Genomic DNA, 24,447 nt, shown 5'->3' with positions numbered 1-24,447 from the left:
TTGGTGCCAAAAGCTTTCAGTGTTATTGATTCAACTGATTGCATAACCCTACAGCTGGTCAAAAAAGTTAAACACTAATTCTGCAAAAAATTCCAAAGTTGTTTGCAGTTTAAGGGGTTTGAAACCAGTCCCAATTTTTGAGTTTTTGTAGTCAATCAAAAACTATCAATTTTTCATTTACTTATAGCAGATCAATTTCTTTTTACATATTTTTCACATAAAAAAGCCATCTCTCAATTAAACATCTTTCAGCCAACTCTAATAATTTTCATTGGCCAAGAATTGAAGGGTCATGCAGGTAAAGCATGCAGAAGAGACAGGAAAGTCACGGAGTTTCCTTTACATTGTTCTGTCAGGGGGCTCTGGGCCGCCAGATGCACAGATGTCCTGAAGTAGTCAGGTAAATTCGACAAACTGCAGTGCACATATGCAGGTCTGGCCCATCACTATGCCCATAGCAATACAGCTCCCAGATACTACTCATTCCCTACTCACACGTGTCCTACAACCCCAGGGCTGTTACAGAGTCTGCATGGAAAATCTATGTAAGAACGCTACCTATTGTCATTCTTCTGCAAGGAAATCTCTGCAAGCAAACAGATGACCTCAGGAACAGCACTCCACCACTGGCCTCACTGTGCCCAGCCCCCCATGCGGGGTGGGGTGGGGTGTGTATGTGTGTGTCTTCTATAGTGTCAGATGGAAGACAAGGTGGGGGGGGGAAGGCTTCTCGGGGTATGTCTACACTGCAATTAGACACCTGCGGCTGGCCCATGCCAGTTAACTTAGGCTCACAGGCCTCAGGCTAAGGGGCTGTCTAACTGCAGTGTAGATGTTCAGCTCCGGCTACAGATCTGGTATCCTGCCACCTCGCAGAGTCCTAGAACCCAAGCTCCAGTCGTTAACCGTTTTAGAACTGAACAAACAGGATATTTATGTATATCCACGTGATCTCTCTCTCTCTCTCTTCCTTTAACAGAATGTCTTCATTTTAACAAAAGATAAGTACCTCTTACCCCAGGGGCTATCCTTCATTCAAAGGCCCATATATCACAGAAGTGCAAAAAAAAGCGTATACCTCCTTGCAATCCCCTCCCCCCGTGTGCAGAGCAGAATGATATTTCCTGCAAATTTCAGGAGTAACACCACCTGCCTGCAGTGGAGTTATTCCATTTTTATACTGGTGTTACAGAAAGTGGAATGTGACCCATTTCTGCCTAGTAAACCTACATCCACCTCCAACAAAATGAACTAATTCAACTACCGTGCATTAAAGCTTACACAGGACCCAATCCTGCAAAGTACTCTTTTCCCATTGGTTTCAACTGGAATAGAGCATACTCAGCACCTTGCAGGACTGGGCCCATCATTCCCAATAGTACTAATGAAGAATTAAGCATGCACAATTATGAGACTATTGCCCTGGAAGGTTATATAGTAATGATGGGAATTTATAATAAAGTAAGTTTTGGTTAAATTACAATATGATGTGTAACAAACTGAACTTGATGAAAGCTTTCACCTGCACACGGAGGAAACAAAGTGGCTCAAAGTCTAAAGGTACCTTTGATACTGCAGGAATTAAAAATGAAATCTCAAACATGACATTTATTAACTTTCTAAAGAAGATGAGATCAGGGCTACACCACCAATTTCTGAGAGTAAACAAACAAATTAATAGGAAAACACATTTTTAAATACTCCTGGGGATTCTTGAATAGAAAATGCTAGGAGAATTTGCAGTATAATACACTGGCAGGCTATCTTGGAGCTTCTGCTTCTTTAACATCTTCTTTGTCCACTTCTTCTACTTGAGGAAGAAAACGCTTTAGATTTAGTTGTAAACCTTCACTGGTTGAACTTCGAATAATCAAGCGCTGCACAAATGGGCCTAAAAAACAAAACACAGAAAATAACTTCTGAATTATTCTAGTAGAATTTTTGATACCTGCAGGCTGACTTACCTTGTGATGTATGCCATATCCACCCCTACTTCCTACCAGTTGTTAAAGACAAGCAGTATCACCAAGCCGTACTGGGTTAAAGAATGTCTTGGGGGACAACCTGATCTCCATTTTGTTTATTTCTCAACCACAATGTTGTCAGTTTACACCAGTGCTGATATGATGCTTATATACAGACATGGAATCAGAGATATGCAGAGCTAGCAGGGAACTTGAAAGGTCATCTAGTCCAGCCCCCTGAGCTGAGCCAGGACCAAGGATATCTAAGATCATCCCTGACACATGTTTGTCTAACCTGGACTTTAAACCCTCTAACAACAGGGATCCCACAATCTCCCTTGCGAGCCTATTCCAGTGCTTAATTACCCTTATAGTTAGGAAGTTTTTTCCCCCAATATCTAACCTAAATCTCCCTTGCTGAAAATTAAGCCCATTGCTTCTTGTCTGACCTTCAGAGGACACGGTGACCAACTGATCACAGTCCTCTTTCTGACAGCCCATAACATATTTGAAGACAGTTCTCAGGTTTTTCTCCCTCCCCCCCAATCTTCTTTTCTCAAGACTGAACATACCCAGTTTTCTTAACCTTTCCCCACAGATCAGGTTTGCTCTGGACCCTGTCCAACTTGTCCACAAGATTCTTAAAGTGTTGCACTCATAACTGGACATAGTACTCCAGCTGAGGCTTCACCAGTGCCAAGAGCAGTGGAACAATCACCCCCAGGTCTTATATGACACTCCTGTTAATATACCCCAGAATGACATTAGCCTTTTTTGCCACTGTACCACATTGCTGGCTCTTATTCAATTTGTGATCTAGTATAACCCTCACATCCTTTTCTGGGGTACTATTGGCTAGCCAGTTATTCCCCATTTTGTAGTTGTACATTTAATTTCTTCTTCCTAAGTGTAGTACTTTGCACTTGTCTTTACTGAGTTTCATCTTGTTGATATCAGACCAATTCTCCAATTTATTAAGGTCATTTTGAATTCTAATCCTGTCCTCCAAAGTGCTTGCAACGCCTCCCAACTTGGTATCATCCACAAATTTTAGAAGCATGGTCTCCACTCCATTACCCAAGTCATTAATTAAAATACTGACCAGAACAGATCCGTGCAAGACCCCACTAAGTATGTCCTCCCAGTTTGACTGCGAACCATTGATAACTGGTCTTTCAACCAGTTGCGAATCCACTTTATAGTAATTTTATCCAGACCACATTTCCCTAGTTTGCTTATGAGAATGTCATGTGGGACTGTGCTAAAATCTTTATTAAAATGGAGATAAATCATGTCTATTTCTCCCCCTTCATCCACTAGGCCAAATTACCCAGTCAAAAAGGAAAATTTGGTTGGTTTGGCATGATTTGTTCTTGACAAATCCCTGTAGGCTATTTTATCATCCTATTATCCAATAGGTGCTTACAAATTTGTAGTTTAATAATTTGTTCTAGTATCTTTCCAAGTACTGAAGTTAGGCTGACTGGTCTCTAATTCTTTAGGTCCTCTGTGTTATCTTTTTAAAAGACAGGTACCCCATTTGCCCTTCTCCAGTCCTCTGGGACCTCACCCTTCCTCGGAGTTCTGAAAGATAATCACTAATGGCTCTGAGATTGCTTTAGCTAGTTCTTTATAGCTCCAAGGGTGAATTTCCTCAGGCCCCGCCTTAGATATATCTCATTTATCTACATATTCTTTAAACTGTCCATTCCCTATTCTTGCCTCCCTCCTTGTTAATACTGTGTTAAGCATCTAGTAGTCACCATTAACTTTTTATTTATTATTATTTATTTAAGAGAAGACTGAAGCAGGATAGGCATTAAAAACTTCAGCCTTTTTGATGTTGTCCACTGGTAGCTCTCCTTCCCTTGTAAATCGTGGACTTACATTTTCCTTCATCTTTCTCTTGCTCCTAATGCATTTATAGAACCTCTTCTCATTGGCTTTTACGTCCCTTGCTCAGTGCAACTCATTTTGTGCCTTCGCTTTCCTGATTTTGTCCTGACCTGCTTGGGCTATTTTTAATACTGATCTCTAGCTATGCCCATGATTCCACTTTTTTGTAGTAATCCTTTTTGATTTTCAGGTAACGTAAAGTGCTCCTGCTCGAGCTATCTTACGATTCTTCCTATATTTCTTTGCATTAGGATAGTTTGTTGTTGCCTTAAATATTTACTCTGAGAAACTACTAACTCTCCTGAATTCCTTTTTCCCTTACATTTTCTTCCCAGGGGACCTTACATACTAATTATCTGAGTATGTTATAGACGTGTGTGTATTTATGAGAGAAGTACTGCAGTTTTTAAAATTTTACAGATTCATTCAAAATCAATATAGTTATGGTTCAGTTATTCTGACTGGAGCAGTACTACGGTATATAATGCAGATGCCTTAGCAGCCTATAAACTGCTTGTTCTTGCAACCAAACATGTAATCCTAGGGTAACATTTTCAAAAGTAACTTAGGTTCCTAAATACGTCACTTAGGGAGTTTTGAAAATTGTACAGTAATGTACATAATTTTCCCTGATCATAAAAAAAGCTCATTTCAAACTGAGGCTATATACCTATTAATTAAAAATACCCACTTTGACCATTTAGAGAGGCTCCATCTATTTTCCAGGATGGTGGGAACTAACTCCAGTGGGCAGAGTGGAGTAACAGGGCAGAGCTCTAGAGTAAAAGCTCAATCAGACTGAGGAAACGTGTTACACCTCCAAAGAGATATGCATCTCACAGAGCTCTTCTTCACATTTGAGCAGAATGAAAATAAAGAACAGCACTCCTGCAATCAACCTCGATGTTGCATGGTCCATATTTCCGCTCAGAAGAAATATGGTCCAGGTCAGCATTACCCCACAGACGTCACCTGACAGCGAGAGAGGAAGGTAGAGCACCTGGTGAGCACAGCCACACACCTGAAAGGGGAAAAGGGGTAGACAGGGAAGTCTGACCCTACCTGGAGGCCCCTTCAAAAGCACAAAAGGAATGAGGTTCAACAGTAATGCAGAGCTTGCTGAGGGGCTGGGAAGCCCCACTCCTGTGAAAAGGAGAGAGATCAGGCTTCTGTTTGGGTTATACAGGTTTTTAAGCTTCCCTCATCACAATTTGAGCGTCCTCCAGTAGAACATTAAGTAATGTGACCAACATTTGTCACATGCAGTTCACTCTCTCCCATATCCTCTCCCACGGGGAAGTGCATTCTGTGGAGTGTTTTTCATTGTGTTTTTAAATAAGTTATAAGTACAGTATGCTCTGTGTTTATATTAGCTACAGCAAGGTCAAAGAAGTGTGCCTTGCACCTGGAGAACAACGTGGTGAGGGCTCTGGTGGTTCTAAATTCCTAGTTAGGGTGAGAGGGGAGTGAGAAGGAAAAGCCAAGATGGATTCAGGAAAGGGCTTAGTGGTCCATTTGATGTGGAAGGTCAGGAATCAGGGAGGGAAATATCAAAAGGGGAAATGACAAAATTTGATAGCACTAAATGTATGGCTGGTGCTAAAAAATGCAAGCAATAGAATAAAGCATTGCAAATTGACTGAATAAGGAGTTTAAATGGAATACTGCATTGAAATATAATAAATAAGGCAAATAACGTAATAATGCAAACTTCAAGTGTGCTGCAAACAAACACAATATTGCTCTAGTCCCAAAGTAATCACCACTTTGATTAAATATTCATCTCTGTTATCATTATTCCTGGGTAGCTCTGTTTGTGATGATTTAAAATTTCTCATTTAGAACAGTTAATCTTTTTCCCCCTTGCTAAGTGCAACTCAACATTAATATACAACGTCACTGACTGCAGGGAAGCTGGCGTTTCTTTGATTTTTTATTAGGTATGTCAGGCAAGAAAAAATAATCTTAGATTTCATATTTTTGTCTCCAGGGATATGGAACACAGCAGAATTAATTTTCCTTATCTGCAGATCTACAGAAACTGATAAATTAGTCATTTATATTCCAAACATTCATAAATGGAAAAACACCAACAACTTCCCCATGCCAGCTGGACTCCTGGTATTGAATGGAGAATGAGCCTTTCTACAAAAGGAACCAAAGAAAAGCAAATCCATTAGGTTTTCTTTGGGGGAAGTATGAATCCAAATTATTTTATGTTGCAACATATGAATCTGCAATCTTAATTTGGTGAAAATTTTTAATTTTTCATAAGGAGAGCTATACACTAAGCATGCATGTTCCATGACATGGTTATGTGCACATACGGTAAAGAAAACATCCTATAACTTTTGGTTGTTATACCTTGTGCACAGGGGGGCTTGAGAGGAATGGAAAACAGGAAACTAGCAGCAACTACTTCGAATGGTAGATTTTGTACATCACCTTTCAGTTGTTACACCTAGGTTAACGTTTGACTTTTAGGAAACTAAAATAAATTAACCCCCTTGTGGTAACCACCACACACTAAAGTCGCAAGGATTAGTCACTGAAGAGCAAAACTGACTCTTCCTCACCACTGAGCCACTCCAGCAGCTTATGTCCATTTATTAGATTGATGTAGTTATCAAAACACCTTGGAAAGTCAGGATGCCCGACTTCTATCATTTCTGCTGATTACTAATCCTTCGGGTGATCCAATCAGCCACATATTTTCTAAAACACTGAACCCTTTAAAAAAGTTTATTTTCTATAGGAAAGAAATAAAATCATGCCAGGAATTCAAGCACCACAGATAACATGTAACAACAGTGAGAGGTGTTGATTAACCACTCCTGTTCCTCCAATCATGCAGAAGCTATTCACTGCGAGTTTACTTTATGATGAAGTCAACAATGAAAAGAGCATGCTGCAGGAAGTGAGCTGTAGCTCACGAAAGCTTATGGTCAAATAAATTGGTTAGTCTCTAAGGTGCCACAAATACTCCTTTTCTTTTTGCAAATACAGACTAACATGGCTGCTACTCTGAAACCCATTGTTAGGATTATAAATTAAAAACACTGAGCACAGTCAATTCTTCTCTGAAGCCTGTAGGAAACACGTGGACTGGATTTTTATTCCCAAGTGACCTTATCCTATTGCTTAGAAAGGCAACAGAAAATAAACTGACAAATTTGTAATATCAACAGCAAAAATATGGCCGATGACAGTTCTCTGCACAGGTGGCTGATGTGTGACCCCAGAACCTCTGGTGAAGTGCAGCCACGTCGGGTAGAACTATCGATGAACACTGGCCGTGGAATCCATACATCCAACCCACGTAAAGGCTCACAACAGTGCAAGAGGCATCCACCAGTGGTGTAGAATTGATGCAGAGGCCTGGAAGAATTTTCTGCTTGCTTATTCTTTCCTAAACTTCTAGCTTGGCAACCCCCTCGTCCTGACCAAATTCCACTAAGTCCTATGTAACAGTCTTCCCTGCAAGCTCAGTTGGGTATGGTAATGTTGCTTATTTTCTGACCTATGCTGTCCTTTAGTGCATAGCAATGCTAAACTCCTGATTTAGCAAGGCACACATTAATAGTGCTTCTGTGCTCAAGGGGACCACTCATATGCTTAAAGCTAGACATGAAGTTTAAGTAACATGGTGGATCAGGGCTGAAAAGCTGCCTCCATCCTAAAGGCAGATGAAGTGATGTGTGTTTGTAGGGTGTTTGGCAATAGTTAGTGATGAAGAGCGCTTCCTTATTACTTAATTTATGTAATTTGCTTTAACTTCAATTAAGAGCCTAAAGGAAAAACTACTTACCATAGCTCAATGGCTTGTATGTACAGACATCCTTAATAATTGCATCCAGATTGGCAACTATCTGCTCATTAGGCATATCCAGCTGAAAGAGGTTAATGCAAAATTAATTATACAGAAACAAGTGTTGATGATTAATAAAATTAAAAGTGGTTGGGTAAATATTTAATTGGTGTTTTGGGTATCTGAATTTAAAAAATTTCCCTTGGTTTAAGATGTCAAGAATTACCAATTCCATTAGTGACATTAGCAAGAAGATACCTCGCTGTGAAGAAAAACATTTAAGTAAACCACTAACTTAGTGGCATGCACACGTGACACCACAGTCACATGTACACATCCATGTTCTCAGATGGCAAACCAGGATGCTCAAGATTAAACATGCACAATCACTTTGGGGAAAATAAATGTAAAACCATTTTCAAATCTCTTTCCTTGAACAATGTGTGGATGACTTCAAATCTATTTTCGAAAGCAACACTTTTATATACATTTATTGGCGTTAGAGATGTCTATTAAGGAACAATCCTGCATTGGCAGGTAGATGACTTCACAGCATGTTTTCTAGCGTTCTTCCCCACTCTAGATTTAAGTGCCCTATGAGATAGGGTTTCCACCACCCCACTTTTGGAGATTTTTCCACAATTTACTATATCTCACTCAGATGATGTGAAGCCAAAAGAGTTCCTTCCTCATTTTAGGCCATCACTTGTAGGTTCTAGCCATAACCATCCACCCTGATTTTTGTCCATTGGTGGCATTTCCACCCTTCAAACCGTTGTAGATTTATATCTCCATTTGCGATCGCGAAAGCCCTCATTCAGCAAAACACTTAAGCAAGTACATAAAATTTCAAGCACACGAGTAGCCCCAACGTCAATGGGACTACATACATTCTTAAATGCTTTGCTGGATCGAGGCCTTAGCTAAGTAAAAATGTAGCTCTTTTCACCTTTCCTCAAATCCCAACCAAACCCCTAAATTACTAATATTCTTGTCTGAGCTCCCTCTAACTTGTCAATATCTTGTTAGTAATGAGATACCCCAAACCGAACACATTGTTACAGATTTAGTTACATCGAAGCCAGAGAGAGAGAGAGACGTATGAAGACTAACTATTACCTCTGGCTCTGGGATGCCGCAATACATGCCGCCCAAAATTGCATTCACATTTTTGCTACAATAAGGTCTTGCAGTCTCATGTTTAATTTGCTCTCCACTATCACCAACAGGTTTCACTCAGCATTTCCGTTTCCCAGAAACGTCCCTGCCATCGAGTACGTTTTCAATTACTTTCCTGTACGCTTATGAGTTGTATGTTTTGAAGCTCAATCGCCTTATGTTATTTTCTGTCCATGTTTTTAATTTCACTAATGGGCTGTTTATTCCCCCTTCTATACAATTAATGACGACAACACTAAGACAAGCTCCTTTGGTACCCTAGAGCAGTGCTTCTCAACTATCTGATGTGGGGGACTGGCAATTTTTTTCCAATGTGCGCGCAGACAGGCAGCCGATGGCTCACGGACCGGCACCGGTCCGTGGACCACCACTTTGAATAGCACTGCCCTAGTGGACACATTCCCCCAATTTGATACATTAACCTTTCTTTATGCTCTTTTAACAGGTATTCAGCGTGAAGGTCAAATGGTCCTATGGTATCCAATCCAGTTAGTATTCATTTTTTCAAGTAACACTTTGAAAGCCAACTAAATAATGCATTAAGGCAGCAGTAAAGCAATAGTTATGAAAACTGCCATTACTGCAGTTTACTCTATTGGTAAAGCAAGCAATTCAACACAAGGGCAGATTAAATAAAGGACAAGAAATTGTAAGGGTAACAATAAAAAATCTCATAACGTAAATTATATTTTAAGCACCTATTTTTACATTGATGTTCAGAATTGCAGTGATTCTTAATTACATTCTGAATGAGCTGCTTTGCATTTGTTCTATAAAAGTAAGATATATTAGCATTAGCAGTTTGCTCTAAATACAACATCCTTTATAAGTCTTTTCAATGGAATGAGTAATAAAAGGAGTACAGTACACCCTAAAAGAGAAGACAAAGAAAGCAGGAGGTGGAAGGGATGGATGACCAGGGAACTCAGTTACTTACACTAATAATTAATATTTAGCATTCCTATAGAGCTTTTCATTTATAGCTCTTAAAGCACTTCAAAAAGGTGAATAAGAATCTTCTGTATGTGATGGAGAGGAAAGCTCAGGCACAGAATGAAGTGACCTCCCCAAAGTCATAGAACAAGCCATGATAAATCTGAAAATCAGATGCAAGTCTCCTAGACTTCCAGTCCCCGGGGTCACACTGTCCCAAACATGGATGTGCTTTTAAAAGGTCATTTTCATTTGACAAAGAACACACTTCATTTTAACGCACATCACATCAGTTACTTCCTCTTTGCTCTCATGTAAGCGTTCACCTAGTATAGTGGCATGCAGTCGTCTGGTACAGTGTAAAGCCAAATAGTCTTTCATGATGCACAATGCGCAACCGCCATGCTAGTCGATGGCTGGAGTTTATCATGTCCTCTCACGTGGGATTACAAAGGTCCTACTGTAATTAATTAAGAGTTTCCTTAACCATTTAAAAAAAATGCAAATACCCATAAGAATTGGCAAGAAAAAAAATACTGCAGTTTGCAGTTCAGTCGCCCTGAAACAAACCCATAGTCTAATTTTAAAACAAGTGTCAACTGGTGCTGAGAAACTAAGCAAAACCTCATGTTTTGATCCACAAAAGCATTTGAGAACTGCGGTAGCTAAAGACATTACTACCACATCTGATACACATTATTTGATTAACTAATCCACCAATTTTTGATCACAGTTACTCTAAGACCCTCTTTACAGTAGCTGACGAACCAATGTTATTCTAGGCCTGTCTTGTCAGGCAAAAAGCGTTTTTCAATTGTGTTAGCTCAATAAGATTGAAAAGCTCTGTTAAAGTGCAAGCTAACATATCTGAACCATTGCTCTAGGGTAGGTTACAACACTGCCAGTTAAAACCGCTTCAAATAAGTCATCCTGAATCATAACGGGTTTTTTTGGATTGCGTCAACACCTTTTATGCCCATTCAGACATACCCCTAGGGAAACAGCGTTTCATTATTATTCTTGCTTTTAATAATATTATTATTATTCTTGCTTAAGGCGCTAACAGTTTCCCTGATCAGTAGGCCGCTGGTAGACAAAGCCTAACTGTGCTATAGTTTACAAAACGGTAGTACAGACTAGATAGGGGCTTTACAATCCAATAGGTTAGTGTTTAGATTAGTCTAAAGGAATACTTCAGTATTGATGTATAGCCTAGCACATGTACACACTGTCTGTACCAGCCAGGGAGATCGCTTTATTATTACTTTTTAGCATTATTCCCTGGAAAATTACTTCATGCAATGTCCCCAGCTTGTGCAGATAAGCCTCCCAAGTGTCCAAATTCATTAATAACTTGCATCATGAGGGCAGCCAGCATTATTTTCAAAATGTGTCAGTCATAAAATGCAAATTCAACCAAACTAATTTACTTTTTTAATCTCAAGTTTATTTTCAAAATTATTCCACTGTCTGGATATGCAAATAGGAAATGTATAAAAAGGTGTCTTATATTATATCACAAGCTTGAAATATGAATTAAAATATTTAGTTTATGTCATTCATACAAATGCATCACACCTAAGTCCATTGTATGGACTTAATCATCAGACAATTCAATTACATATACATGTGGCTTCTGAGGATATGGCAGGAGAGCGGTGGCATGCAAGAGCCAGATGTCAGAATTAAGCATGGAGAAAATAGAAGGCTCTAAGAAAAAGGATTTGTTTTTTTTAAATCAGAAAGAGGGTTAGGAGTCATGGGCCAGGAAGGATAAAATTGGAAACTAGGTAAGAAGCCAAAATGAAGCTGCTCTAGATGGTGGAGACAGCATGGGAGAGCATACACCACCCGTGTGGCAAAACATGGATGAACCAAGAGAGGAGTCCGATATTTGAAAGACTCGGAGGCAGAAAGAACAAATATAGAATGAGATGCAACAGAGCCAAAGAGGGGCCCAACCAAGTCCACAGAAACAAATATTGTGAAGATGATGAGGGAAGGCTTTGTCCTTGATTCTGAAATGGGCAAGAAGATAGAAGCACAACCTGAAATTTTGCCTGTTTCAGCATGATGGGGAGATGAGCAACTATAATTTGGAGAACAGATTTAGGTTTGATGAACTGGGACTTGCATCATAAAAGCTCCCGGAAAAAACAGACAATGAAATATCAATTAGCTCACAAAAACAGAGTAACTGCTATGTTTATTTTTGCAAATAATATACAAATATTAGCAAGAATCGACATACTCTGAAAACCATCTGATTTATGAAATTAAAGTGAGCCCAAAATAGAAAGTGTGAAATGCATTTAAACATGTCACCTGTACTATTTTTCCCCGGCTCACTTCCTGGTTTGTTTGCATAATTCTGTAACAAACTGAGTTTAAAAAAGGTAAGTGGCCAGCTTTTACAACAGATATGTGCAATGTTCAAAGGCAAGCTAAAGTAAATTAAGCACGGTTCCTGCACAGAATAATGTGCACAAAGCAATGTGCTTATTTTATTTTGCAGCTGAATGATACTGAACATTATTATACAGTCACAATAGCGGTGCTAATGTAAAAGGTTGGAAGATGGCATATATATTCTAACCTCTGAAGTCTCTGAATTTATCAATCCTCTCTCCAGTAACACCTCCCTTACCCCACTTTGAGTACCTAACACCAGTCAAGACACCTCCCTGTCATATCAGAGTAAGCATGCTATTAATACCAGCTTTTCCACATGAAGTCAGCCAACAAAATACCTTTTTTTTTTTTTTTTTTTTAATATACTGAAATCGCACATTTAGATATCACAAGAATGGTACCTTTGTAAAGTGAGATGTTCGGGCTGTTCAATTTTACACACTACAGATTTTTAACAAGTTAATTAAAAAAACTGCAAAAAAGTGTAGAATTAAAATCCATACTAGGTTAAGAAAGAGGGGTTGATGCACCCCATGTTACAACATTCATGTGTGTTGGCGTACCTTATTAAGGTAGGCTGTCTAACCATAATCTCAAATCTTCTACATTTCTCTTACTACTAAACTGCTGTTCCAACTCATCTGCTATTTTCCTACTGATATTGCATGCTCCCAATATGGTCTTCTGTTGTGTTTGACACTTCGATCTCATCTGAACCACATTTCATGCACCGAGACCTAATTTTTCAGACGTAACTAATGAGTTTTGGTTGCTCAATTTGAGACAACTTAAAGGGTCCTGATTTTCAGGGGACAGGTACTCAGCGCTTTCTGAATATTAGGCCCTTAAAGGAGTCTCAAATTGGGAATCCAAAAAACACTAGCCACTTTTGAAAATATAAGCCTGTACTTCTATTTGTTTTTTTAAAAACCAGTCTCCTTATGTGTAAAAGCCTATATACCAACGGGATAAGCAACATACCTCCACTATTTTTCCCTCCCAAACAAGTGATTTTAAATTCTCCAACATGGATTAAATAGCATACCTCTTCTATTTCTTATAAAAAGCCCATTTTCTAATAACGGAAGCAGAATTTTTAGAGAGAACGAAGAGTTTGCAGTTTACAGAGGCATAACAATACATGAATATGCATTTGTTTTACGTTAAGGCTGAGGGAACTACCTTCTGATTTTTATGGGACATGAGGAAAACAAACAGTTTCGCAACTGCTTCAAAGTCTATAGCACTGTATGAATGCATTCCAATTTTAGTGCCTTGTTAGCAAATAGGTTGTCCAATTATTCCTGAGGAGGAAAAGTTTGGTTGTGCATACTATATAATTTAACACGAACATGAAATATTAGGTCTTCACTTAGAATTTATTTTACAAATTTAAATGCTTGCAAGAATTTTGATTGACAAAACCTGTAGCAAAAAATATATCTTATTTCTATGAAATTTCTTGCACTGGAGTGATATTTGCCATTTTGTTTCATTTATGAAACACTCTCTCAATAAAGTCTTCAGTTAAATTAATAAAATGGATATCCCTCCTGTAAATATCCATTTTCAGGTTTCCTGTCCAAAGGAGCTACTGTAAACTGTCTTGCCCGTGCTCCACAAGCAAAAAAACAAAAACAAAAACCCCCCCAAAGCCTGTAACCCTATTTATTTAATCCATGTCACAATTCTACAGGTTGTGATATAGTTTGTGGAGGATATGGTTGGTAAATATGGGGTGCTCTTAGAAACACAGCAATATGTTGCTTGTTAAGGAAAAAGAATAAATGGAACATTCCACTAAAAACAAAGTTATAGGCATACGTAAGGCCCAGACCTCTTTGGTGCTAAATTAAATGATACAATCCAACCAGAGGGGATTGACTTCCCCTTCTGCTCCCTCTGCTCCAAAAGTCTGAGACATTGCTATCTCATCTTACTTTTCATAGTTAATTCACAAAGCCAGTTCAAGTGCCCTCTCCTCTCCAGTGTTTAATAGTCTCATCATACTCAGCTGAGTTTCCATGCCTTTTGTTCTAAAAAGCAAAGCAAATACAAATAAATACAGAGCACCATCTCATTGAAAAGAGCTTTTCCTTCTTTGCAGTTGTAACTCACAATCACTTTCAGTTCAGTCAAATTCATTTCATGCAATGTTCAAGAGTTTTGAAGAAGGTAATACCTGGTCCTCAATCTCAGTCATCATTTCTGTTTTTGCAGCAAACTGAATATAAGAGAGCAACGCATGTAAGATACATTCCTGCAATAATCCATACCAGGGAGCAAATCAATCCACCTTCCATTTTATTGTGTGCTATCTTTTTTCTGAGTGAGGTGTCTAGAACATATATATATTAGTGCCGATTTAGCCAATACATTTTCCAGCCTTCAGTTTTTCTATGACAGCTTGCCCTATGAAAAATAAGAGCTCAGCCTCAAAAAAATAAAGATGGCCATTCTCAAATAATTAGAATTTTAGTGACCTTATTAATAAAAGGCAGGCCCAACTTTACTAACCTTCAAGAGCTGCTACTAAAAATCAGTCATTAAAAAAAGGAAGTGTCCGCCCCCAAAACAGAGGCTGATTAATTATGGCTTATTTCACAGTGACAAACTAGAAAGCTGGCCAATTTCTCACTGTACATTAGTTGGACTTACAGGCATGATGTTGTATCATAAGGAACCTACACTGAGATCCTTACAGTGGCTGCTCTCTTTAAATAAAGTCGGAGTAAAAAAGTTGGATAAGGAAAAGAAATACAGCGTAAACATGAAGGACCCTACCTGAGGTCCTCACTCAGGCAGAACTCCAATTTAATTTGCCTGAGTAAGGGTCTCAGGTTTGGGTCCTTAGCGCTCATGCTGCATTTTTCTCAGCCATCGTTTTTACTCATAATTGGTTTAAAGAGAGGAGGCCCAGGAAGGGGCTCTGGATAGATTTCCTCCAATGCAACATCACAGCTGAGAGTCCATAAGAGTCTGCATAATATTTGTCAACTAAGAATTTCATTGTAAGGAAGGAATAGAAGAGAACTTCCCACAACCGTGGTTCTTTATCACACGAATTTAAGTGTAATGTTCAATGCTCCTCTATGCATATACTGCCTCTTTTGGACAAGTCTAAATGCAGTCCTCTCCCCCTAGCTCAGAGTGAATGTTGAGACTCCTTCATGGAGTTCAAACTGCCATGCAATTTTTGCCCTGTAAACATCCCCCCCCTTAATTAGGGGTGGGAAAGTGACCAGGATCCCAATATGATACACAGCTTCTAGATATGTCTGTATAATACTCAAAACGAAACCAGATTTATTCTTTTAATTTCAGCACATGAAACACTTCAGTATCCTGAAATCTCTCAGACCAAGGGGCCCTTGAATGCCCTCCTGGTGTGAAACATGAATTGCACCTTTTTATAGTAAGCTTTAGGGAGACCTACTCGGAAGTGATTTTGTTTTTCGTTTCAGGCGCATGGCGTAATAAACTCCTTTATGAGGGTATTCAGGGATGCCAAAGGTCTCATTCCATAAAAAGGAACAGGAACAGCCCCTTCACTTCCACTAGTGCAGGGGATTCCGACCCTGCAAAGCCACTGGGGGGTGGGAGGAGAAGAATGGGGGGAGGGGGGCGTTGCCGCAGCAAGAATGGAACCCTGTCTCTCTTTTGCCTGAGTCCAAAGCCCCTCTAGTGCTGTCTGCCACTCTTTACAGTGTCGTTCCACTGGTTGAAAACTTGTGTCTGGGGGAGAATCGGCAAGCACGAGAACACTGATTCAATCAGCACTATCTTATTTCCTGTATTCCTCAAGGACCTGAACCACCCCTCCAGAGGACAGGAGAGTCAAAGCAGCAGCCAGTAGGAACACACAGGAGCATGGATTCTGCAAAAGCCATACTGTCATGCAAATGTTAGGGGGTAGGCGGGAATCATTTCTGAGGTTCTCTCTCTCCGCGGGTCACCCCAAAACACTATCTATTTCACTGGCGCTAAACAATGCTCCCCACAAACCTAATGACAGTAATATGGTGGAAATTGAGAGTTTCCTACCTTCTATATAGCTACAGAGCACCACAATGGGGGACAATTTGGCCCTTTGCAATTAAAGTAAGGCAATGGGTAGCCATGCTCCGGTTGCTTTGTACCACAATGGCATTTGTAGTTTTGTCACCTTAGACAAAGCATATGTACCCCACCGCCAGCTGCTTGCTCAACCAATGGACCAACAGTTATCCTAGAAGAAGCCTGTGTCTGGTAAGCTAGCCAACTCTGTAGTTGTAATTCACCATGAGAGCAACGACAGAAGCAATCATGGGGACAGGACTCAAGTGTTTTTAGCCACTAGCATAGGGTTAGTCTGAGTCCTAACTACACTATAGTTTCTATTGTTGCTACCATCCAGAAGAATTGTGACCAGAAAGTTTGCTAGAATACACAAGGCCTTTATCTTGATGCTTCAATACTCTAACACATTTAATTCAATTTCATTTTGGTCCTTCCTTGCTCCAACATGCTCCCAAGACTGCAGGCATTTTAATTTCATCATATAATTTAACTCTGCTTTCGGAGCAACCATCTGTACTTGTTTACTTATTCTAACCCACATTTAAGTCTTTTGGCATCACTAGCATCGTCTGTGTGAGACATCATTGGTTTTTTCCATACGAGTAATTAAACTGCAGTCTCATTAATGCTGTCTAGAGTTCTAGCCAGGGTGGATAAAAATTAATTACATTTTTTAAAAAAATAAAAAAAAAATCCCTGAAGAGTGGCTTGACAATGCTTTTCTTTCCTTCAGTTACTGCACAACTGTGCATACATGACAGCATTTCCACCTTAGCCAAGGAGATCTGTGATTGTGCAATGGCCAACACCAGAAAGCAGGGTGTATAAAACTGACATTTTTAAAAAAAGAAAAAAAAATGGATTTTTTTATTTAAATCGGATTATTTTGATAAAATGCTTTTTGAGGAAAAAAGATCTATCTAAAGATAGTTTTAATTAAGATACATTATAGCTCAAAGACATCTCATCATGGAATAGGGATTATAAATTCTAATTCTATAGTATGAGACAATATATTCAGGTAATGTTTAAGAAAAGTTTTGTAAATGAGTTCCAATAGTTTATGGATTAGGGACCCAATTTTATGGGGTTCCAGGGACTTCTGTGTAGATTATTTAGGTTAATCTTTCTATCTACCCGATGGGACTCAGTGCTCAGTATAGAAGATACCATCAGAGATGCTTAGTTTTGCAGTTCTCAAACTGTGGATTTATGTCTCCAGAGATAAAATGCTTGTTAACAGCAAAAAGGTTTTAAAATAACTAACTAACTAACTAACTAACTAAAGAGGTGAGAAACAACAGACCTCAACCCTATTGTGCCTCTGCAAATTTGTGTACACAAAGTCAATCCCTTACCTCTCTCTAAAAGTGCAAAGTTTTGAAAAGTTCAATGAATAGAAAGAAGATTGTTGGGGGTGGAACAGATCTGGACAAGGAAAAAAGTCTGGAGATAAATATGAGAAGGGAGGGACAGGCAGTAGAAACAAAAGTGAAACTGTTTGACCAGCATATTCCAGAAGTCAAGAGGTCTTTCTGAGTGTAGCACTCACTGATTTGAGATCTACCATACCATTCTCTCACGAGAACAGAAAATCTATAATGGCAGCAGGCCGTAAGAGAGACCCAGTTTGGGAATATTTTAATGAAGTTCCTCTACCTGTGGGTAAGACAGGCATGCATGCAAAATGCAAACAGTGCAACAAAGAAGTGCAAGGCCTAGTGATGTTCTCCTCCTAATACAGCATGGCAAGAAAATCCTCCGAATATTAATGATTAACCTCCCAATTACTTCATAAATATCTGCTTCAATTACCTTTGGTAAATGAAATAACCAAACAATTGTTCATTTTCTGACATAGCTGTAAAACTAATCTGAAAAGTTTTCAAAATAAATTACTTTTAAAATGTATAGTATGTACCTGCTAAAAATGAAACCTACATCTATCGCTGAGTTGTGAAGAATATGTATTAAGATTATAACAACCAACAAGAATGCATTTTTATGTAGAAATCCTTGATTAAATCGAGTCTTCCTGACTAGTGATTTAAATCAATTTGATTTAAATCAAATCCACCCTGGTTCTAGCTCAAAACTCCTTTAAGAATAAGAAATACAAGGGCCGAATACTGTAAGGTGGTAGTGCCTTCAACTCCCTCCGAAGTTAAATAATTTTAAAAGGCTCACTACTTCTCCCACTCAGGGCTTGTCTACACATGAAGTTATTCAGGAACAGCTGTTTAGCAAGGGCGAAGTTAAACAGGAACAAGGCACCCTTATACTGGGCTGAGATTGTCCACACATGCAGTTATTCAGGAACAGCTTTCCTGAATAACTCCATGTGAAGACGGCTCTTACATTTGAGACCTGAAAGAAAGAACAGCTCAAGCAGGTACTAAAATTCATTGTTAAGTCTATTAGTTTTCTGTCTTACCAAAGACAACACAACATAAAATTACCTTGGATTTGTCTTGCCAACACACAAAATGCAACACCTGGGTTTTTACAAGTTCATAAAACAAAATATCTACTAGATTAAAAAAGAGCACTAACTTCTGGCCTTAAGTCATGTTACTGTGGGAGGGGAAAAATAGTATGCATTAAAAGTGGAAGCAAGGATCTCAGGTTTTCAGACTTAACTCTATTTCCTTTTATATTGGTTGGTTTTTACAACTGATGTCATTTACACTTCTATTTTTTATTTGTACTCATTTTTATTTAAATTTGTACCGTTTAGTTATAAACCAATGAAACCAGAAATCCGTAAAGAAAATAACCATAAGATCTTTAATCATACCAATGAAAATGATGTTGCTTTAACAATTATATTCTTTGGAACAGGCCATTTATAACTTTCTATTTCAAGGAAATTAAACTCTGCAAAATATACTTTACAGAGACTGCCCCTCTATCCAAGACAACTCTCTGGAAGCGCTTTGCATGGATGAAAGGAGACAGGAGTTAAATTCCTGGTCTCACTTACTAGGTCAGAAAGGCTGAGAATTTTGTGAATGCAGCAAACACAGCTTTGGAGAAAGGGAAATGTTTTGTATTATCAGCAGCAACCTATCCATCTTAAAAAACAGCTCTAAAACCATCCAAATATAGTCCCATTCTATCCTCTGCAGCTGGAAGATTATGGTTGCTAAATGGGTCCTTTTGGGAGATGGAGGAAAATGGGACACACAATTTCTCCATCTCAGGTTCCATCACTCCAGATTTTGCGAGCTGAACACAGCTGTCATCGCTTCTCTGGTTCCTCTCAAACATCTCAATTATTTATTAGACTGGAAAACATCACAACTGCTGACTTGTGCGGAAGAGAGGTGTGACATCGAAAAATAGGTCAGAACAGATTAATGGACAATTTAAGACAGCAACACCGCAGAGAGTCTTTTACGCTTTCTCTTTGAGAAAGGCCACCTTGATTGAAAGGTGGGCTGGAAGTACCGTGCTGTTATTGCGAGTACTGCAAGGCAGCTTTACCCTTTACTGCAGTTTGTAATTATGTTATCATTCACAAGGTTTAAATTCAACAGTTCTTTATTTAATAGTGAGCAAGTCTACACGACACTGCGGTAAAAAAGCCAGCAAGCTCCCAGAGTCTTGTCTGAACTAGCTTTCCTACCTGTGGAGCTGCATTAGTGTTAGCAACATTGAGGTCTTGTCTATGCTAGGCTTTCTTTTCCTGAAACATTTCCCAATGTTACTCTACTCAAGACCTGTGTTACGTAGTGAGAGTCAGCAGAACGTACTCTTCTTTAAGTAGGATTCTAGCACCTGAGACTAGGAGAATTCAGGAGAAGAGCCCTGAATTTCTATGCAGTGTCCTAGATCTTGTCACTTCCATAGCACGGTCTCTTTCCCAGCATCCAACTGATGGGCCCTCTCCTGGGACTCCACATGGAAGAGGTTCTGTGGGGTTTCAGGATACAGCTGGGGGCTGAGCAGAGGGCTGGACACCAATCACACAGTCTCCTGTTGATCGTTTGGACTACCACACAGAAGCCTGAGTGAGAGTTACTTAGGTTTGGAGTTTCATTAATTGCTTCTGGATCCCCACAACAGCAGCTGCTTAGCAGCCTCAGGGGAAATAGCTGCAAGGCTCATACAGGAGCTCTGCAGCAAATGTGCATCAAAGAAGAGAAGACAAACAATGATTAGTGTGGAGATCTCCATATATCCGAGTTCACCCTTTCCTAAGGATCCACAGGGATTGGGGAGGGCTTTGTTCCCTACAAACTCCTGAAGTCCCAAATTCCGCACAGTTTTCAATTATCTCACTGTTCCCTTGGAATTTCCCAGTCTGCCTTCTGTATCCACCTGTTGTCTCTTGTCTTGTATTTAGATTGTAAGTTCCTTGGGCTATCTTTGTGTTGTGTGTCTGTACAGTACCTAACACAATGAGGCCCTGATCAGGATTCCTAGGCACCACTACCATACAAATATGTTTCCCATGTCATTGACCCCTCTTTGCCCCCTTCTCCAGAGCGGCTCACAATCTGACCCATACTTTCTACAAGACATGCTAAACTGTTCTGAGCGCTGAGCTAAGATTTTAGAAAAAAATCTTGAACATAAGGGGAATTTTCAACTTCTATGAAACTTACAATACATCTCACGAGGAAAATGTTCATGGAACTTCAGTTTCAAATTTTAAGAAGAGGATCAAATCCTGACTGACATGCAGAACCCTCTAATTACACTTTGCAAGATTCTTGATCCTTGAAACACTACCAGAAAAAGCTTCAGGGATTAAATTTCATTTTGCTGGCATCGGTACACAAAGCCAAGCAGAGTCAGGCAGGGCAGACAGCTAAGGAGAAAGAAGAAAAAAAAATGTGGAGGGGGGAGAAAGAGGGAGAGTCTTGAGGAGAGAAAACAAGTACAGAACAGAAACAGAACCCAGAGCAGGAAAGGTAACAGACAAAGAGATAAGAAAAGCAACACTGAAAAGGGAGGGGAGAAAATGAAAGATTAGAAAGACACTATACCAACTGAAATCAGGTTAAAAAAAAACAAAACAGTATTCAACGTATAGATGTACTACATGATGTGGCAGATATTATCCAAAACTAACAAACTTTTTAAAAATGTGGTCATACAGATAGGACTTTAAATGCAATAAAAAGCCTGTACAATTTATTAAGGTGTATGCAGCAAGTAGTTCTGGATCTGCCTACACAAATAAGCAGAATATTTTTATACCAACAGAAAACACCCTGGAGATTAAAACTAAGAAAAAGCAAAATGACCAGTAACCCAGAAAGTCAAAATGTGATTACTGTGAGCTTGTTCTACTGTGGAGGAACTGAAAAAGTTCAAGTGCAAAATCTTAAATGGCATTGATACTGAAGTATTAAAGTTAAATACCGTTCCCAAGAATCTGTCTGGAATAGAGGTCCTAGTAATATTTGAGTTTTATCCCATGCTTTTGTTTAGCATTACTGTCCATTACAATATGGTGGCAAATTGTCATGCATCACAAGACTATTTCTGACAACTTTCATTTCTCAGTGTGTTAGGCATAGCTTGCTTTCCTAATTTTTTAAATACGAAAACTCTTAGATTAGCCGAGGTTTAACGATTTACAGGAACTGCTCTAACTTAAATCATTCAACAGCACAATGTATTTAGTTAACCGGTTAGTGAATCACATTCCTAAAAAGCTACAAAACATAAAGATTACCAAGGGCATACTGTGTACCTTTCAGTAAATTATTAACTACTCCGCTGAATAATAAAAGGAAAGTACATGAATTATTTGCTAAAAAATTATTTGTAGAGCATACCGTTGCTATTCTTGTCTCGATACGGTTCTCCTCTTCTACGACATACTCATGGCCCACTTTGAAGAGTTCCAGCATTTTTGGAATGTCACGGCCCAGAGAATCTAATTAGAAAAACAGAAAGTGGAAGAAAGCATTAGCGTCCCTACATCTAGTACAATCAAAATGAGAGTTAGAACGGTTTCCTCTAAATGTAATCAAGACAAAAAAAATCATCACCCTTGACAAACCTGCAGGATACTGAGGACACGGTGAGGGCCCCCAGTGGACCCATATTCTATACATTTACACCCCTAGGTTAGACTGTGTTGTTTTAGGAGCCTATGTACTTTTAATCACCCATTACTGCACATGAATTGTTCTATAATAGGATGTAATTTATCTGCAAGAAATATACCAAGATCATTCAAGATGAGAACCCTGTAGTAGAGCTTTATAAAAATGAAGGCTCTTGCAACACAGTCTTATTATACCAGTTAGAGATCTGGTTTGGAAAATGTATTTCTAACCTGAAATTAAAAACAGAAAAAAACAAAACAAACCTGTACATTTTAAAAATATCCCAAGAGGATTAAAATATAGTTAGTAAACTACAGTATTAGACATTTTATACAGTGTCCTTACTCAATCCAGCCAAGATGGATACAGTAACTCCTCGCTTAACGTTGTAGTTATGTTCCTGAAAAATGCTACTTTAAGCGAAAAGATGTTAAGCGAATCCAATTTCCCCATAAGAATTAACGTAAATGGGGGGTTTAGGTTCCAGGGAAATTTTTTTGCAACCGACAAAAGACTATATTATATGTATATACACACACACACGCAGTTTAAGTTTCAAACAAACAATTTAATACTGTACATAGCAATGAATGATTGTGAAGCTTGGTTGAGGTGGTGCAGTCAGAGGTGGGATATTTCCCAGGGAATGCCTTACTGCTAAATGATGAACTAGCACTCGGCTGAGCCCTCAAGAGTTAACACGTTGTTAACGTAGCCTCACACTCTACAAGGCAGCATGAATGGAGGGAGGAGACAGCATGACAGAGACACACCTTGAGTGTGTGTGTGTGTGTGTGAGAGAGAGAGAGAAAGAGATGCGCATTGCCCCTTTAAGTACGCTGACCTCACTCTAAGTACATTGCCTTTTTAAGTAGATCAGCAAGTTGAGACAGAAGCTGCTACCGGCCAACTCCCTCCATCCTGAGCCCTGTCTATCCCACCCAGCTCTATCGAGATGCGGTACACGAGCTGGGGGAGGGAGACACCTTGACATCAGCACCCCTCTTCCCTCCCCACTGCACAGCAAGCAGGAGGCTCCCGGAAGCAGCTCCAAGGCAGAAACCAGGAGCAGCACATGGCAGCGAGGGGAGAGACAGCTGAACTGCCCGGCAATTGATAGCCTGTTCTGCAGCTACCGCTCAGAGAATTTAGGGGAGCTGCCGGTCCCCCCTGGTTCCAAGCCCCCACCAGCTAGCTCCAACGGGCTGCTCTTCCTGCAAGCAGTGAACAAAGCAGGCAGCTGCCAAACAACGTTATAAGGGAGCCTTGGGCAACTTTAAACAAGCATGTTCTCTAATTGATCAGCAACGTAACAAGAAACAACGTTAACCGGGACGATTCCCATCAGTAACAAGAAGAGAAAAAATAGTTAGCTGAGCTGCAAGGGCCTATTTGGCTTATAATGTCGCGAGGTTGTTTGAAACGTACACTCTGTTTTACCCACTTGTTCTGTTGGCTGTAGCAGAAATCAGGTTTTGCTAAACTAGAAACTGAATAACCTCTTAAGGGCACAATATAGGCTTTCATGTATTCTAATGCACCTGTTACATTTTTGACAGATTAGTAGTTTGCTCCAACTGTTTAAAGAGCACAAATGTTGTTTGCCTGCTTGTAAATACTTTGTGCAGACACTTGTGGAGGAAAGAAAACATTAAAGATGAGAAAAAGATCTTGATTTAAACTCTCAGTGCATAACAATGTCAGCAAGAAAAAAAACCAGCGCCTGAACAGCCACAGGATTTTAATTTGGATCATGTTAGAAGTAACAAATTAAGATCATTTAGAAACAAAGGAAGGTCAAAAAATAGAGAAAGATATTGTACAGAATGATGTTTGTTGTTGTGGGAGATCCGATACCAAGAGAGGGAATATTTATAGCATCATGAAGAAACAAGCCACAGATATGAAGAAAATAATTGTGAAAGAGAAATAGGTTAAAGACAGATGTCATTCAAATGTGGTTAAAAAGTGGGCAAAACATACAAATAACTGGTAAGTTGTGGTGCTCGTGACTACACAAAATTTCCGCACATTTTTCACTGTTTTAGTGAAACCATTTTCCCCCACAGAACTTTGCTATAAGCAGAAGGTTATTATAGCCATATTTCAGTTCTTTGCAATGTGTAAG

The 24,447-nt window shown here is 39.3% G+C and overlaps 1 protein-coding gene across 1 annotated transcript in view; it reads right to left on the bottom strand.

The window, feature by feature from the left end:
* Nucleotides 1-1,588: 1,588 nt before the first annotated feature.
* Nucleotides 1,589-24,447, bottom strand: part of MRPL1 (mitochondrial ribosomal protein L1) — a 37,191-nt gene continuing 14,332 nt past the window's right edge. Inside the window, exons 7-9 of the mRNA XM_084626025.1 lie at nt 22,044-22,144; nt 7,669-7,750; nt 1,589-1,891 (exon numbers count right to left, since the gene is read on the bottom strand). Coding sequence (XP_084482151.1) covers nt 1,761-1,891; nt 7,669-7,750; nt 22,044-22,144 — 314 coding nt within the window. The 3' untranslated portion in view covers nt 1,589-1,760. The remainder of the gene's footprint in view (nt 1,892-7,668; nt 7,751-22,043; nt 22,145-24,447) is intronic.

The sequence above is a fragment of the Lepidochelys olivacea genome, assembly GCF_965140295.1.
Source record: "Lepidochelys olivacea isolate rLepOli2 genome assembly, chromosome: 4".
Taxonomy (NCBI): Eukaryota; Metazoa; Chordata; order Testudines; family Cheloniidae; genus Lepidochelys; species Lepidochelys olivacea.
The sequence above is the reverse complement of the archived record's forward strand: the minus strand, read 5'-3'. Positions and strand labels throughout refer to the sequence as shown.